Source organism: Chrysochloris asiatica, unplaced genomic scaffold (assembly GCF_000296735.1).
Source record: "Chrysochloris asiatica unplaced genomic scaffold, ChrAsi1.0 scaffold00062, whole genome shotgun sequence".
Taxonomy (NCBI): domain Eukaryota; kingdom Metazoa; phylum Chordata; class Mammalia; order Afrosoricida; family Chrysochloridae; genus Chrysochloris; species Chrysochloris asiatica.
In genome coordinates, this window is record NW_006408580.1 from 4,460,384 (window position 1) to 4,476,923 (window position 16,540).

Sequence of the window (16,540 nt, forward strand, 5' to 3'; positions counted from 1 at the left end):
ACTTCCGGTGCTTCCCTGACCGGCAGCACAGGTACACAGGCTCGGGAGAAAGTAGGGGGTGGTATCACAAAGTAGGGCCCCCGCCTGGTACACAGACAGCTTTTGGGCAAACATAAAACATTAGGCTTCAACTCTGTGAACTTGTTTTTTTGAAGGATCAAACTATTGAAGAGTTACTAGCATTTTGAGCTTCCACCCGCTTGCTCATGGCCCCATTGCCAGGGACGGCCCCATCCACTGCAGAACTTAGCAGGGCTTGAGCAGACCCATTCAAAGGGAAGACGCTCTCAGAGAGCTAGCGGCGCCACAGGAACCAACATAGTCCATCCCAGGGGGGTCCTCATTGCCACGTAAGGTATTACTGGCGTATATATAAGGCAAATTGGGGCGCTCAAGGCACAGGGAGACAAAGAGCGGCATTTTACACGTCATCAAAAACAGACCCCCATCTGCCTGCAAGCACCAAGCCCATCCCTGACTTCTTCGGCCTTATATAAAGAAAACTACAAAAAATTTCTGCAAGAAACTAAAAGAGACTTACAAAAATGGAAGAATATACCAGGCTCCTGGATAGGAAGACTTAACATTGTGAAAATGTCAATACTGCCCAAAGCAACTTACACATATAATGCGATACCAATCCAGATTCCAACGACATTCTTCAAAGAGATGGAAAAAACAATTACAAACTTTATATGGAAAGGCAAGGCACCCAGGATATGCAAAGCACTTCTTAAGAAGAAGAATAAGGTTGGAGGCCTGTCACTCCTCAACTTTAAAATATACTATATGGCTACAGTGGTCAAAACAGCTTGGTACTGGTACAACAAAAGGTACATAGATCAATGGAACAGTATATCAAGAGTCCAGAAATCAATGCATCTACATACAGCCAACTGATCTTTGACAAAACACCAAAATATATCGCATGGGGAGAGGAAAGTCTCTTCAACAGATGGTGCTTGCAGAACTGGAAAATGATATGCAAAAGTCTGAAACAAGACCTTCACCTCACGCCTTATACAAAAACCAACTCAACATGGATTAAGGACCTAAATGTGAATCCCAGAATTATGAAGGTCATCAATGAAAAATTCAGGACAAATGTGAAGATACTAATGGTGGGAATACATGAACTACAAAACATTTTGAAAACCACACAAACAAAAATAGACAAAATAGATGAGTGGGACATACTAAAAATCAAAAACTTATGTGCATCAAAAGACTTCACCAGAAGAGTAAAAAGGGAACCCACAGATTGGGAAAAAATCTTTTGCAATGACTTATCAGACAAGGGACTTATTTCCAGAATATACAGGAAACTGCAACACCTCTACAAGAAAAAGACAAATAACCCAATTAAAAAGTGGGCACAGGATATGAACAGACACTTCACTAAGGAAGAGATTAGGGCAGCCAACAAACATATGAAAAAATGCTCATGATCAGTAGCCATTAGAGAGATGCAAATCAAAACAACAATGAGATATCATCTCACACCAGCAATAACAGCAAAGATGAAAAATGTAGAAGACAGTTAAATGCTGGCAGGGATGTGGAGAGACTGGGACACTCCTGCATTGCTGGTGGGACTGTAAAATGTTCCAACCTCTCTGGAAAGCAATATGGCGTTTCCTCAGAAGGTTGAAAATAGAAATACCTTATGATCCAGCAATTCCTCTACTCGGTATTTACCCACAAGAAAAACGAGCCACAACACGAGAAGATATATGCACACCAATGTTTATAGCAGAAGTATTTACAATAGCAAAATGATGGAAACAACCAAAGTGCCCATCAACTGAAGAATGGATAAACAAATTGTGGTACATATACACAATGGAATATTATGCTACACTTTAGAATAACAAGGAAGCAGCAAACCACCACATAACATGGATGAACCTTGAGGACATTATGCTGAGTGAAATTAGTCAACCACAAAAAGAGAAATACTGCATAGGACCACTACTGTAAAAGACTAAGAAAAAGAAATTATACTAAAGGGGGGTAGGGGGAAGTTTTTGTTGGTTGCTGGGAGATGGGTGGTGGGAAGGACAGAGGGTGGAGCACAGGGCGGGGAATGGGCTCAGTAGAGCTTGGGTGATGGTGAGGGAGGCAATATACAGGGAGGGAGAGGGAAGTGGAGAAATGGGGCAGATGGGAGAACAACAGGGCATGTTTAGCTGGACCAATTGTGACAGAGATAAACAATGATGTGTGCACAGCCTTGGAGCTCCAGGGCTCTGAGATATAGGGATTGACCCATGTTTGGAATGGGCGGGGAATCGTGTTAAGATGCTTGACTGTTTTTTTGAATCTTGGTTTCCCTTGCATTATAATATAGAGTAGACACTGGGGGGGCGAGAAAGGAATAGTCAGAAACATCACACTAGAAGGCTTGTAAGTCCGTCTTCTGCCTTTAACTGATTGGAATACCTAAAACGGGGCTACAGCGTACCCAGTGAACGAGGCTTACTGCAGAGCCTTTACAATACATAAAACTATAGGTAGAAACCAGAACCACATGCAGATCACCAGAGATGAGAAATCCCCACTTGAAGGGAGGAGCTGACGAGCCTGGAATGGTGAGATGAACAAAAGATACATCTCGAATGGAAGACCTACAGGAAAAATAAGACACAATGGAGACAGATGGATTGCTACTATGGGAACAAATGGGTCACTCCCCTAGGAGACATTGGGGCAGTCGGTCGGGTCCCACCAACGTAGGCCCCCCCCCCCCCCCCCCCCCCAAAAAAAAAAACTGAGACTCGGTGGAAATGCACGCTCAGATTGGTAAACAAACGCTTCACCGTTGGGGAGAAATGGGGTATGCTAAGCTTCACAATATTCAGAGGGCTTCTGTGGACCCGGTTGGCAAGCAGTGCGAGGAGTCCTGAGGACTCCTGGGCCCAGAGTCAGAGAGGGCATGTGCACAAGAACACCCACACTTGCAGAAGACACCCATGTGACCGGGACTGGATGACTGGATGATCAGAGCTCAACCAGGAGAAGAAAAGAAAAAAAAGAGTAATCTGATTACTCTTGATTTACACCTATGGATGCAATAGCTCAAAAGAGGGAACAAATCCTTACAACAAGAAACATTCCCACCCCCTCCACATACAGAGTGGACAGAAAGGGGCAACTTGGACATTGGATACCCAAATGGGGAGGGAGTGACTACAAAGGCAAGAAGTAACTGGCTTACAAGCTTTCAAGAGGGAACCTAGAGCTAGGGGGCATGGAGGAAGGCAGAATCACCAGTGAGTACTATCCATTTTGTCTACATGGAGCTGATTAAATGAAATACAGATCGGTTACGTGCGATACTGTAGTGAATAATGGTTATCAGGACTGATTGTGAGTGTTGGAAACGCAGGGGTAGATGTTTTGTAGCAAGGAAGAGAGCGATTATTTCTCCAGTCTAGGAGCAGAGGTCTCTGGGACCACAAACAGATAAGAGCCAAGAACGGGACCCCACCCAGAGAACCGTGGATGCCTGAGATGGAGACAGAGATGATGACATGGAGGGATGAAGCGGCTTGGGACTTTGGATCCAGAGAGGGAGAGGAACTGTGGGCCGAAGACTGAGGGGGGAGGAGGGAGTGTAGAGCACGGGCTTCTAGGATATGCCCTTTGGTTGGAAGAGGATGCATGTAGGGGATTGGAACCATGGCAATGTAATGATATACGGTGGAATGAACATGGAACTGAGGTTCTCTCATGTAAACTATCATATAATTCACAATAAAACATTAAAAAAAAAAAAAAGAATAAGGAGGTGCATTGTCATATAGAATATAACTCCTAGGTACAAGTTACCTGACCTTTCACTCACCAATGCAATTTTCATTTTCCTTAAAATTTCTTCTTAAAAAGTTCCCAGGATCATATTGTATCCTTTGAGAAAATCAATTTAGATTATCCTTTTGGAAGTTCAAAAAACAGTCACCATTAACTTTCTAGGCTGACCTCTCTACCTTGAATTGAACTGGTCCAGCAAATGCCCTCAGAAGCCACTTTTTTGATTGCACCATTACAATCAGCACCCATTTGACCTAGCTTGGAAGGCTAGCTAACCAGAACTCAACCAGATGAAGACAAAGATGTTTGGTACTGTGAGTAAATGTAAACGAATAAAATTTGATGAACTAGACTTTTGTTTATGGATGTAGTTGCTCAAAATTCCAACAGGAATGGAAGTATTCTTCATATCAAGAATAAGCTTGTTCCTCAGTGTACTGGGTGGATTTGTTGTTGTTGTTAAGTGCCGTTGAGTTGATTCTGACCCATAGCAACCCTGTATAGGGTTTCCAAGGAGCAGCTGGGGAACTTGAGCCACCGACCTTGCAGTTCAAATGACTTTGCAGTCTGGCGGATGGTCAATTTAGACAGTGGCTATCAAAAATGGGGGTTAATAAAGGCATAAAAGGAGCTCTGGTAGCATTGTGGTTGTGAGTCAGGCTATTAACCTCAAGGTCAACAGTTCAAAACTACCAGCCATTCCTGGGAGACAGATGAGGCTTTCTGCTACCATAAAGATTTACAACAGAGTCGATATGAGTCAGAACCAACTTCACAGTACACCACCACCACCATAAAGGCATGAAGTGGGTGGCTTACAAGCTTTCATGACTGAGCGTAATTTCAGAATGTGTGTGTGTGGGGGGGGGGGGTGTAAGGTAAAATCCCCACTGACTAGTTTCCCTCTTTTCCAAATGGATCTGGTGAAAGGGGATGGGGAAATGATGGTGAGAGGATTTTATAATTCAATTGTGAGTGATAACAGGATTAATTGTTATAGTCACAGCTGTAACTGTAGACGATGTATAAGGAAAACAAGAGTAGTTAATCTTTCATTTCATGAACAGACAATTCCAGGACCAACAAGAAGGAAGAAGGAAGACTGCTGCAGACCGTGTAGGCGTGGTCAGAAGTTCGAGGCCCTATAGGCCCGAGTGTTACAGGTTGCAGGCTCTGAGGAACAGATCTAGCCACCTGGAAGTTAATAGCAAATTGTTTTTCATCTTAGTGTTCAGTTATGTTTTACTAAATGCAGACATGGAGCCCTTGATGTCCACAGATAAATGTAATATTTTCCTAAAAGCCAAGACTGTAAAATTCCAAACAGGCAAAGTTCTTCCCTCAGAGAATTCATTCAATGTTAATTGGGTGGCTCCCCACAATAAGAATGCCCTCCCTAAATTGTTTCCAGGTATAGCCCATTCACTCACATGTCTCTTTTCCTGAAGAACCTGGGCTGGGCAGCCTATACAATGGGAATCCTCCTTTTCCTCCCCCCATTTGGAGCTAGGTGCTAAAAGGTATGTTAATTAAGCTTCAGAAACCAAGTTGCAGTCTTGAGATTCCAACCTGCAAAGTATGATGTAAAGTTGCCTGAATGTTTGGAAAAGTAAGATTAACAGCTGTACCTTGTCTTAGTCCCTCCTAGCTTTGTGAATAGTTCCTCCCCTAAATAAAAGGAAGGCGCAGAACGAACCCAGGTGCATTACGACTGGCAAGGCGTGCAGGGGGCTCAGTCTAGCATTGCAACCATACTGCCTGTTTAGCCAAGATGTTTACTATGCAGGATATTACGGCCTTCATGGCTGAGATGTTTGCAATGCAGGATCTGCCTGATGCCAGTCCAGCATTCACCCTGGTTTCGGGGTGCCTCTTTGTCTCTCTTGTTTTGTCTCTGTGTCTCTTTTGCTATCTCTATCGCCGCCAGGTATCTCTTCCTCGTGAACCAAACCCCTATGTCGAGGCCAGTCCCCAGCATAAGACCATGAGAGGAGCATGAGATGCCTACCTAGAAAATCGGTGACAGCAGAGACAGTGGCATGGAGAGACAGAGCAGCTATGGGCTCTAAGCCCATGGACTAAGTAAGGCTGTGTGCCTATAGGCAGGAGGATGGCTTGCAGAATGTGCCCTTTGGACATTTAAATGAATATATATTTTCTATTTTATATGTGTAACTCAAATATTTTTGCTTTGTTCTCTTGTTAAATATAATATGTAAATGAGGAGCTACAGGGAGGAACTAGGGTAACAGTTGTTACAGGAGGAGATTGTAATCACTTAGATGAGAAAAAGTATTTATATGTTGAATGAAAAGCTGATGATCTTGCCTGCAAACCTTCACTCAATGCACAATAAAAACAAATTTAGAAAACAGAAAACAAAATCTAAACTAAAAAGCTGTTTCAAAATATTACAAAAAAGGGAAAGAACATAGAATTTATTTCTAATTTGAAAAAAATAAAAACTACAGGACTTACAATTCATGGTTTCAAGATAAGTCATCAAAATTACATGGCATTTAAAAAAAACAAAAACATGGCATTGGCTCAAAAACAAATAGATTACTGAAACATAATATGTTGTTGCATTATCTTGGGTTGATTTCGACTCATAGTGATCTTGTATAGGGTTTCAAAGGCCCAGTTGGTGAGTTTGAACCACCAAACTTTTGGTTAACAGTCCAGTGGTTATCCTACAGTGCCATGTTGTTGTTGTTGTTAAGTGCCATGCAGTCGGTTGCGACTCATAGCTATCCTGTATAGGGTTTCTGAGGAGTGGCTGTTGAGTTTGATCCACCAACCTTGTGGATTCAAACTGACCTTGTAGTCCAGTGCATTACCCTGCAGAGCCACACCAGTGCCATAGGATCCACAAGGTTAAGTGGCCAAGTGATTTTTGTCAAAGATAAAACAAGTTTCTAAGGATTACGTTTTCAACAACTGAGTATCTCCTGGGAAGGGAAAGGGACGATGAACATTTATCTCACATTATAAACCAAATTAAAATAATAAAAACTATTACTGTCAAGTCAATTGCAGCTCAATTGCCACCAATTTGAAATGTATCACAGAGTAAAAAATCGGAGATATGGCTAAACAATGTCCAGAAAACAAGTAAGAACATATTTATGACCTTGTAGTAGGCAAAAATTTCATAACAGAACACAACAATCACAAACCAAGTAAGAAACTGAATTAAAAAAAAAAATCTTATCTTCCCTTTAAAAGACACAATAAGTAAACGAAAAGGCAAGCCACAGATGGTAAAAAAAAATATTAGAAAACATGTATCTGAAAATGAACTTCTGTGCAGAATATGTAGAGGACCCATATATAACTCAATTGGAGGAAAAAAAGGGCAGTACAGACCTCCAACAGTAATAACACAGAATACCGGAAGAAGCAGGTTGAGGGGACGGTACCAGAACTCTGAACTACATATAAAGGAATATTTAGAAGGATCTAAGCTCTGGTAGCGTAGTGGTTACGAATCGGGCTGTGAACCTTAAGGTCAGCAGTTCGAAACTACCAGCTGCTCCGCGGGAGAAAGATGAGGCTTTCTACTCCCGTAAGGATTTACACCCTCGGAAACCCTGTACAGGGTCGCTATGGGTCGGAACCGACTCGACGGCACTTAACAACAACAACAACAAGACTTATTGCTATTGAAATTTGCAGCAGACGCAAGAAAAGTGGCGTTTGCTGATCTGCCTCTGCAAGCAGGTACCAGAGTGCCCATCTTGGACGAGATGGAACAGGAATAGGATCAGAAGAGGGTTCCCACTGCGGATGTCTGACCAATTGTCAGGATAAAGATGTGAACATTTTTTCCCTGTTCACTGGTCTCTCACTGTCTGCATACTTCCACTTGGATGACTAGATGGGGGTGCCTGAATGAGTGGATGCCTCCCCCACCCCCAGAGGGTTCTACTATGCATGTGCACAGATCTGCTCAGCAAACACAATACAGCACAGAATCTAAGACTGGGAGAGGAGTCAGCAGGAACTGTTTAAAATGGAACTGCCTCCCAGAACGGCTCCAGCCAGCTGAGTGAGGGACGTTAAAAGTCATACTCATATTTTACTATGGTTTTTTTAGTTGGGTTTGTGTGTGTGTGATTATAGTCTGTAGAATCCAGTCTGGTTTCTTTGCTGTTATGTCTTCTTCTTTTTTTTTTTTTTTTTTTTTTGTTCCCCTCTTAACCTTGGGGGCTGGGGGGACTCTTTCTCTCCCTACGTTACCCAAGAAGAGACAGCAATTGTGGTCACACAGCCACACTACTATCTCACCTATAAAATCCCACCATCCAGGCAAGAACCAATACCAGCTTCTATATACCATATAGACAGCCAACACCTGCTACAGTTACTCTGAGTTGAGTAGTAAGAATTGAAAAGGGAAGCCCATCTCCTGATCACATCTACCTGGAGGCAATCAGAATGCTTAACAATACATCAACATACATTCATCTAATTATTGAAAGCACATCTAATTATTGAAAATGCCCAAGAGACAGTTGAAGATTTCAGCACATGTCCAGAAACAAGATAGAATAACTGTGAAACGAACGAGCTGCAGATAGACCTAGACTTCTCACTGGAAGGAAGGCAGGCCTGAGAAGGAATTCAGGAGAATGACATGAGGTACATCCAAATGCTCCACAGAGGGGTTGAGAAAAATAAGAAGTCAAGAAAGCACTACAGGAACAATCAAGTAAGAAAGAATTAGCACTGGAAACAAAAATGGACAACAAATTAAAACAGATAATTCACACCAAAAAAGGTATACAAAAACCAACACATACAATATGCTCAACATCACTTTTTCACAAAATGCAAAATTATAACGAGGTGTGGCTTCTGTGGGATAAAGCACTGGACTGCACGGTCGGTTTGAACCACAAGGTTGGTGGTTCAAATTCACATCACTCCTTGGAAATTCTATACAGGATCACTATGAATCGGAACCAACCTGATGGCACTTAACAATTATGTATCTTCTAGAACAGCTCAAGTTATAAAGACTGACAATACTGAAAATTAGCACAGATGTGGAACACCGGATATCTCACAGACTGCATGTTAGAATAGTAAATAGCACAGTCACTTTGGAAAACAGTGAAGCAGTTCAAACTACACTTGCAGTGCAACCCATCATTCCCAGATCTTGGTGGTGGCAGTGGCTATGTGCCTTGGAGTCAGTTCCGACTCATAGCAACCCTGCACAGGGTTTCCGAGGCTGTAAATATTTACGGGAGCAGAAAACCTCATCTTTCTCCCATGGAACAGCTGGTAGTTTCGAAATGCTGACCTTGAGGTTCGCAGCCGGATTCGTAACCACTACACTACCAGAGCTCCTTCAAATCTTAGGTATACCAAAATAAATGAAAACCTGTGTCAACAAAGAAAAATAAGGTTCACAGTACTTGATTTATAACAAAAAAACTGGAAAATACCCAATTAATGGAAAAGTTAACTGCAGCATATTAGTTCTATAAAATTGTTATTGTTGTAGAGTTCCAGCAAGTCAGTCCCAACTCATAGAGATCTTGTATAGAGTTTCCAAGGAGCAGCTGGCGGGTGTGAACTACCGACCTTGTGGTTTGCAGTCCAGTGCTGATCCTACGGTGCCCCATCAAGAGTCCTTCTATAAAATACTGCTTTAATAATTAAAAGAAGTATAATACTGATACATGCAACAACATGGTTGAATCTTGGAAACAGTATACTAAATAGTATCAAAACCCCAAGAATACTTGCTATTTATGCCCAGTTTTGTGGCATTCTCAAAAAGGCAAAACTAGAGTAATACTTTGGGACCAGGAGTTAGAAGTGTCAATCATTAAGAAAGGGCCAAAGGTAATATTTAAGATGATGGGCAAGTTCTATATCTTGATTGTGGTAGGAGGTGACACAACTCAATAGTATCAATATTCAATCAAAATTCAGCAGACTGTACAATTAAGCAATGGACTGCTAACAATAAGATCAGCAGTTCAAACCTACCAGTTGCTCGATGAGAGAAAGAGAACACTATCTACTTCTGTACAGATTAAGTCTCAGAAACCGTATATAAAGTTTCTATGAATTCGAATATCCAACTCAATGGCAGTGAGTTTGGGTTTAGTGGGTTTTCATTATAAAGTTTATTTAATAACCAATAAACTAACGAGAGTCAGGTAAATCCTAAAAACAAGAGTACTGCAATGACTTGGCCTTACCAAATATAAAAACATTTACAATTCTTCTATAAGTAACACAAATCCACTGCCGTTAGTTTGATTCTGCCTCATAGCAACAAGAGGAGAATTGCTCAAAAGCTTCCCAGGTTGTAATCTTTATGGAAGTAGACTACCTTATCTTTCTATCATGAAGCAGCTTATTTGTTTAAACAGTTGACCTTTCATTTAACAGACGAGCACTTAACCATTGTATCACCAGGGCACCTTCTATAAGTTTGTGAACAGACTAATTAAATATGCCAGAAAATGCACAACGAGAAATTTATATATAATTACTTAGCATACATTTGAGAAAACACCACTTAATGGAAGAAAAGTTGAATTTTAAAAAAGTATATTGTGTTGGGGATGGATTTCCATATTAAAAACATACAAAAATAGCTGTTCTTCACACTACATACACATATGACAGCACCACACCAGGCTTATTTAGTCTATGGCCCAACAATTCCACTCCTAGATATCTATCTACCTAAGAGAAATGAAAATGTGTATTTACTTTAAAACTTTCACATAAAAGTTCGTAACAACATTATTCACAATAGTCAAAAAGTGAAAACAAATGTCTATCAAATAATGAATGAATAAACTGTGTCATATCTACACAATGCAATATTGTTGGGTAATAAAAAGGAAAAACTAACCCATGCATTAACACATGGATGAACTTTAATCTTAAAAATAGAAGCTAAAAAAAATAAAAAATAGAAGCTAAAGATTTCTGGCAGGATGGCAGACATACTATACAGACTAAGATATGGGAGACCAAATGACACATAGATGATAATCCTGGAATTCAGAACTCTATAAGAAAAGCTGGAGAAGTGGACTAAATACTTAACTGGAGGAGAAGCTGAAAAGGGGCAGTGAAAGAAGACTGACTAGTAAACAGTCTGCTGGCCAGACACATCACAGCCATCTTGAACTTTTGCTAGAGCAGCTTTGGAAACAGATCATGGCCTAGAAGAGCTGATTCACACTGGAACTAGCAGTAGGAAAGGTGAAATTTCTTCTTGTTCCCACAATTACCCTTATGACCAGTGGTGTGGATAGCCCCCACCCTTGTCCACCCCAGCACAAACCCTGCTGCCAGGAATTTGGAAGCAGCACCAGTTTGAGTGGGTGCTGGCTACACCACCTTGATGGCTGGATACAGGTGGGCTGGGCTCCAGACCTACCAGGCAGGCACTGTTGTTATTAAGCGTCATCAAGTCAGTTCCAACTCATTGCATCCTTGTGAACATGGCATTTGAGAAGAAGCTTGTGGATTTGAATCACTGACCTTATGGTTAGTAGTCCACTGCTTTTATTATAGTGCCTGTGATAGTTAAGGTTATGTGTCAACTTGACTGGACCAGGATTCCCAGTTGTTTGGCAGGTAAGATTTGTTTATCCCCATGGTGACAGCTAATAGAGTGTACTTAAGTCTATCATGATTGGCTATAAGTAGCAAGCAATTGAAAGGATGTTTCCTAGGGGGTATGGTCTGCTTCCAATATAATGGACATTCAGGCAAAGCTTACAGGCTTTCTGCTGGGTCTGGATCTTGCATCTGTCTCATCATCCTTCAACCTCTGCTTCTCTGGATTTGAGTCAGTAACCTGCTTTAGTATCTGCCTGGGATTCTTCCACCATTACAATTGTGAGTGATTTCCCTGATATAAACTTATCATCATTTTATATATATATATATTGTTATTGTTATTGTTATTTGCCACGAAGTCGGTTCCGACTCATAGTGACCCTGTACAGGGTTTCTGAGGCTATGAATCTTTACGGGAGCAGAACGCCTCATCTTTCCCCCGCGGAACAGCTGGTAGTTTCGAACTGCTGACCTTGCAGTTCGCAGTTCGATTCATAATCCGTGCTGTCGAGTCGGTTCCAACCCATAGCGACCCTGTATAGGGTTTCTGAGGAGTGGCTGGTAAGCTTGAAATGCCGACCTTGCAGTTCAAACGGCTTTGCAGTCTGGCACATTAACCCACAGTGCCACACCAGGCTTGCTCTCTCTCTCTCTCTCTCTCTCTCTCTCTCTCTCTCTCTGTGTGTGTGTGTGTGTGTGTATATATATATATATATATATATACACACACACACACATATATGTTTCACTGGTTTTGCTTCTCTAGGGAACCTAACCTACGACAGTATCTCACTAGGACTTAACTAGTATAGTTGTTATTAAGCGTCGCTGAGGCGATTCTGATTCATAACGACCCTGTATAGGGTTTCCAAGGAGTGGCAGTGGGTTTGAACCACCAACCTGTGGTTGGTAGTAAACTGTTTATCCTACAGTGCCAATATATGTACGTATGCATGTATGTATTATATACATGGAGATCTGGTATGGTGCTGTGGGCTAATACACTAGACTGCTAAGTAGATTTGAACCTCAAGGTCAGTGGTTCAAGCTCAACAGCCGCTCCTTGGAAACCCTATACAGGGTTCGCTAAGGGTTGGAATCGACTCGACAGCACGTAACAACATACAACTCTGAAAATGTATTTTAAAAGCATCTAATTACATAAACTCCTACAAATCAATAAACATAAACTAGCCAACATTTAAAAAAAAAATTTTTTTTTTTGTCTGAAATAGCAATTCAGATACAGAAAACCCACTGGCCTATAAGCTTATACTGAAAAGTAAACATCATGTAAAAGATTGATCTTCCCAGGATAACTTAGTGCATGGCTTAAACTAAGATGAGAAAGCGGATTACCCACTGCTATGCATAGTTCTTCATCTAGATAGGACTTTTTAAAAAATGGTTAGTTTAAACTCCTCAAAGCTCCAAATATAGACAGAAAGTACCAACAAGCACTTCATCACAATGGTACCATTACACCTTCCCTTGTCACACTGACATACTTTCAACTGACCACAATAATTCTTTTACTTCTAGGTACCAACTTAAAACAATAAAATAAGAAATCACTCGTTTCACTTACTTTTAAGTTATCACACTTTAAGATCATCCATGGCCAACAGAAATTATTGGAAGAAATCTATTTCTTTTAAGCAAGCAAATGGTTCATATAAGATAGCATAAATAAAACATAACTTTCCCTTTTTTCAAGCCTTTAACCCTAGAATATTTTAAATATTTAACATAAGAAGCAAAGGAACAATTCATTATGATTATAACCAGAAATAATATGATCAAAAAAACCAAACAAATAGGCATGCAAATGTGAACTAACCTTCCAGTAGTCAGATTGTAAACTGTAGTATCTCTGGTATGCAGATAATGCTGAAAGAAGAAAAATAGTAAGTCATAATTATGTCACATTTCAAAACTCAGTAAGTTTTAAGAAACATGTGACAAACTTTCCACCTACCCAACATCCAACAGAGTGAAATTTCACAAACGGAACAACTTAAAATTCTCAGGCCTCCTTAATCAAAATCAATCCTAGCATCAAATGTCAAATACTTAAGTTGAGGGATGTGAAATCATGGTCAAATTTGAAACCTGCACTTAAATCAATATTGAATCGAGCGTACCGCCCCCCCCTCAATCAACCTGACATTCCCCAGTGACAAAAATTGATGGAGGATTAAGATTTTTTTAAGGTTATTATAGGAGTCCTGATATGGTACTTGTTGTAGGAAAAGCACTGGACTGCTACATGCAAAGTAGTTGGTTCAAACCCACTAGCCACTCCTTGGGAAACATATACATGAAAGCTATGAGTCAGAACTGACTCACTGGTACTTAACAACAACTTGAAAATATTATGTTTATTCTCACAAGGGACCCTCACTTTCTACAACGACTAAAACTCAACCATTTCAAAGACAAATACTTTTCTATTTTCTTTCGTACTACCACAATCACCACAACTACCAACGATCCCTCACATTAAGTCATTATAGAATATGTAAACAATTAAAATTGTTTAACCCCTGGAGATGCCCAAAAAACAGAAGCAGATGACCATATCTGTATAAGTCCAGAAACGAGATAAAGAGACTGAGACAAATGAGCTGGAAGTAGACCCACACTCCATACTGGAAGATGGGCAGGCTTTGGAAATGCCTGAGAAGGAATTCAGAAAAATGATTATAAAATATATCAAAACACTATACAATGGAGTTGAGAAAAATAAGGAAGGAGTCAGGAAAGTGCTACAGGAACAATCAAATAAGACAGATACAGGACTTCCGGAAAAAGATGGCAGATCAGGTGGAAGTGTAGTGGCGAGCTCTGCCGAGAACAAAACAGAATAAAGGACCAAAAAGGCTCAGGGAATGGTCCTGGTACTCTGAACCACATATAAAGGAATATTTAGAAGGTTGGAAGACTTACAGCTGGGGAGTTTGTGGCAGAAGCAAGAAATGCATTGCTTCATGGTTCTGGACGCTCAGCTGCTCCAGGAGCCGCCATTTTGTGTGGGGCCAAGCGGGTAAAGGATCAGAGCAGCCACGGACACCTGACAGAGCCGCAGAGATAGAGGTGTGGACATCCTTTTTTTGGGGGTATCTTTTCGTTGGTCCCTTGCTGTGTGCGTACCTCCATTCTGGTGACTATAGGGGTGCCTGAGCTGAAGGATACTCCAGCCCCACCCTCGGAGGGTTCTACTACGCATGGATAGATCTCCTCAAAATTTAAAGAGACAGTACACACTTAAAACCAAGCAGCAGACTGATACTCAGCCCAAGAGCAGGCCTTGAACTTTTCTTGTTTGCTTTTTGTTCCTGTGATTTTTAACATAGGAAAGAGAAGGAGAGTGCTGTAAGGAGGGAAAGAGACCTCATATTAAGCTAAAGTTTTTTTTTTTTTAATTTTTTTTTCTTTCACTTATTTTTTCATCGCTCTTCTTCTCTCACTCCTCTCTCTTTTCTGTGAATAGAGACTACAGCATCAGTCTTCTTTTTGTTGTTACTGTTTTTTAGTCTTTTTTGTTGTTGTTGTTGTTGTTTTTGGCTGGTATTGTTTTGCTGGTATATGCTCCCCATTCTTGCTTTGAAGGACTCTTTGTCTCCCTATATTACACAAGAAGAGTCAGCAACTGCTACCATACAGCCAACCTACAATCACACCCTATAAAACACCAAAACCCAGGCAAGAACCAATACCAACTGCCCTATAGCTGGGAAACAGACAACACCTGTGAAAGTTACTCTGAGTTAAACAATGAGAAGAGTGAAAAGGGAAGCCCACATCCTGATCATACCTTCCTGGAAGCAATCAGAAAGCATAAAAAATACCAAAACACATGCTCAATTAAGTATAAAGGACACAGATAAAGATTCAACTTGTCGAAGAAGCAAAAGCAGAAGACCATATCAGCACATATCCAGAAACAAGATAAAGTGTCTGAGACAAATGACCTAGAAGTAGACCTGGACTCCATTCTGGAAGGAGGGCAGGCCTTGGAAATGCCTGAGATGGAATTCAGATTAATGATCACAAAATGTTTCAAAACACTTTACAATGGAGTTGAGAAACATAAGGAAGAAGCCAGGAAAGTGCAACAGGAACAATCAAATAAGATAGATACAGCATTGGAAACCATTCAAGACCTACAGAAAGAGGTCCAGACAATCAATAACAAAATAACAGAAATAGAGAACACTCTGAAAGGGCAAAGGAGTAGAATAGATGAGATGGAAAGCAGAACCAGTGAGCTGGAAGACAAATCTCTGAATACCACTAAGACAGAAGAACAAACACAAAAAAGGATAAAAAATTCTGAAGATGGTGTAAGATTCATGTTGGACAACATGAAGAGGAATAACTTAAGAATTATCAGCATTCCAGAACAAGAAGAATCCCACAAGTCCACAGAGGAAATAGTTGACGAACTACAGGAAGAAAATTTCTCTAACATATTGAAGCGTGGAAAGATAAACAACCAAAAAGCTCAACGAACTCCAGGAAGGGTAGACCCCAAAAGAAAATAAAGACATACCATAGTCAAGATCCCCAAAATCAAAGATAAGGAGACACTTCTGAAAGCCACCAGGGAAAACAGAAGTGTCACATAAAAAGACAAGCAAGTCAGATAAAGCTCAGATCTCTTAGCAGAAACCATGCAAGCAAGAAGGCAATGGGGAAACATGTATAAAACCCTGAAAGACAAAAAATGCCAACCAAAAATTCTTTATCCAGCAAAGTTATCAATCAAATATGATGGTGTAATCAAAACATTCCAAGGTAAACAGAAACTAAGGGATTTTGCCAAACCAACCCTGCGCTACAAAACATCCTAAAGGAAGTTCTGTGGACTGAGAACCAACATGAACACACAACAACCAGAGATTGACATACGTGGCAACAGCTCCCAGAATTAAATCAACAGAAGGAAGAGTTGACAACAGAAGAAAACTATTAAGAAAAAACAAAGAGAATCTGGGAGATCAGTCTATGATGAAAACAAGTTTAATGTAAAAGAAGGCAAACATGTAGGAACAGAGATCCAGATAGTGAGAAGATCAGGTCGATTACAGGATAAAATAGACTGCAGTAAATGGAGAGA

At 40.7% G+C, this 16,540-nt stretch overlaps 1 protein-coding gene across 9 annotated transcripts in view; it reads right to left on the reverse strand.

Moving 5' to 3' along the window:
- KDM6A (lysine (K)-specific demethylase 6A) overlaps nucleotides 1–16,540 on the reverse strand; it is a 298,541-nt gene that overhangs the window by 176,820 nt on the left and 105,181 nt on the right. For all 9 annotated transcript variants that reach the window (XM_006864247.1, XM_006864249.1, XM_006864243.1 and 6 more), the window contains exon 4: nucleotides 13,259–13,308. In XM_006864247.1, coding sequence (XP_006864309.1) covers nucleotides 13,259–13,308 — 50 coding nt within the window. The remainder of the gene's footprint in view (nucleotides 1–13,258; nucleotides 13,309–16,540) is intronic.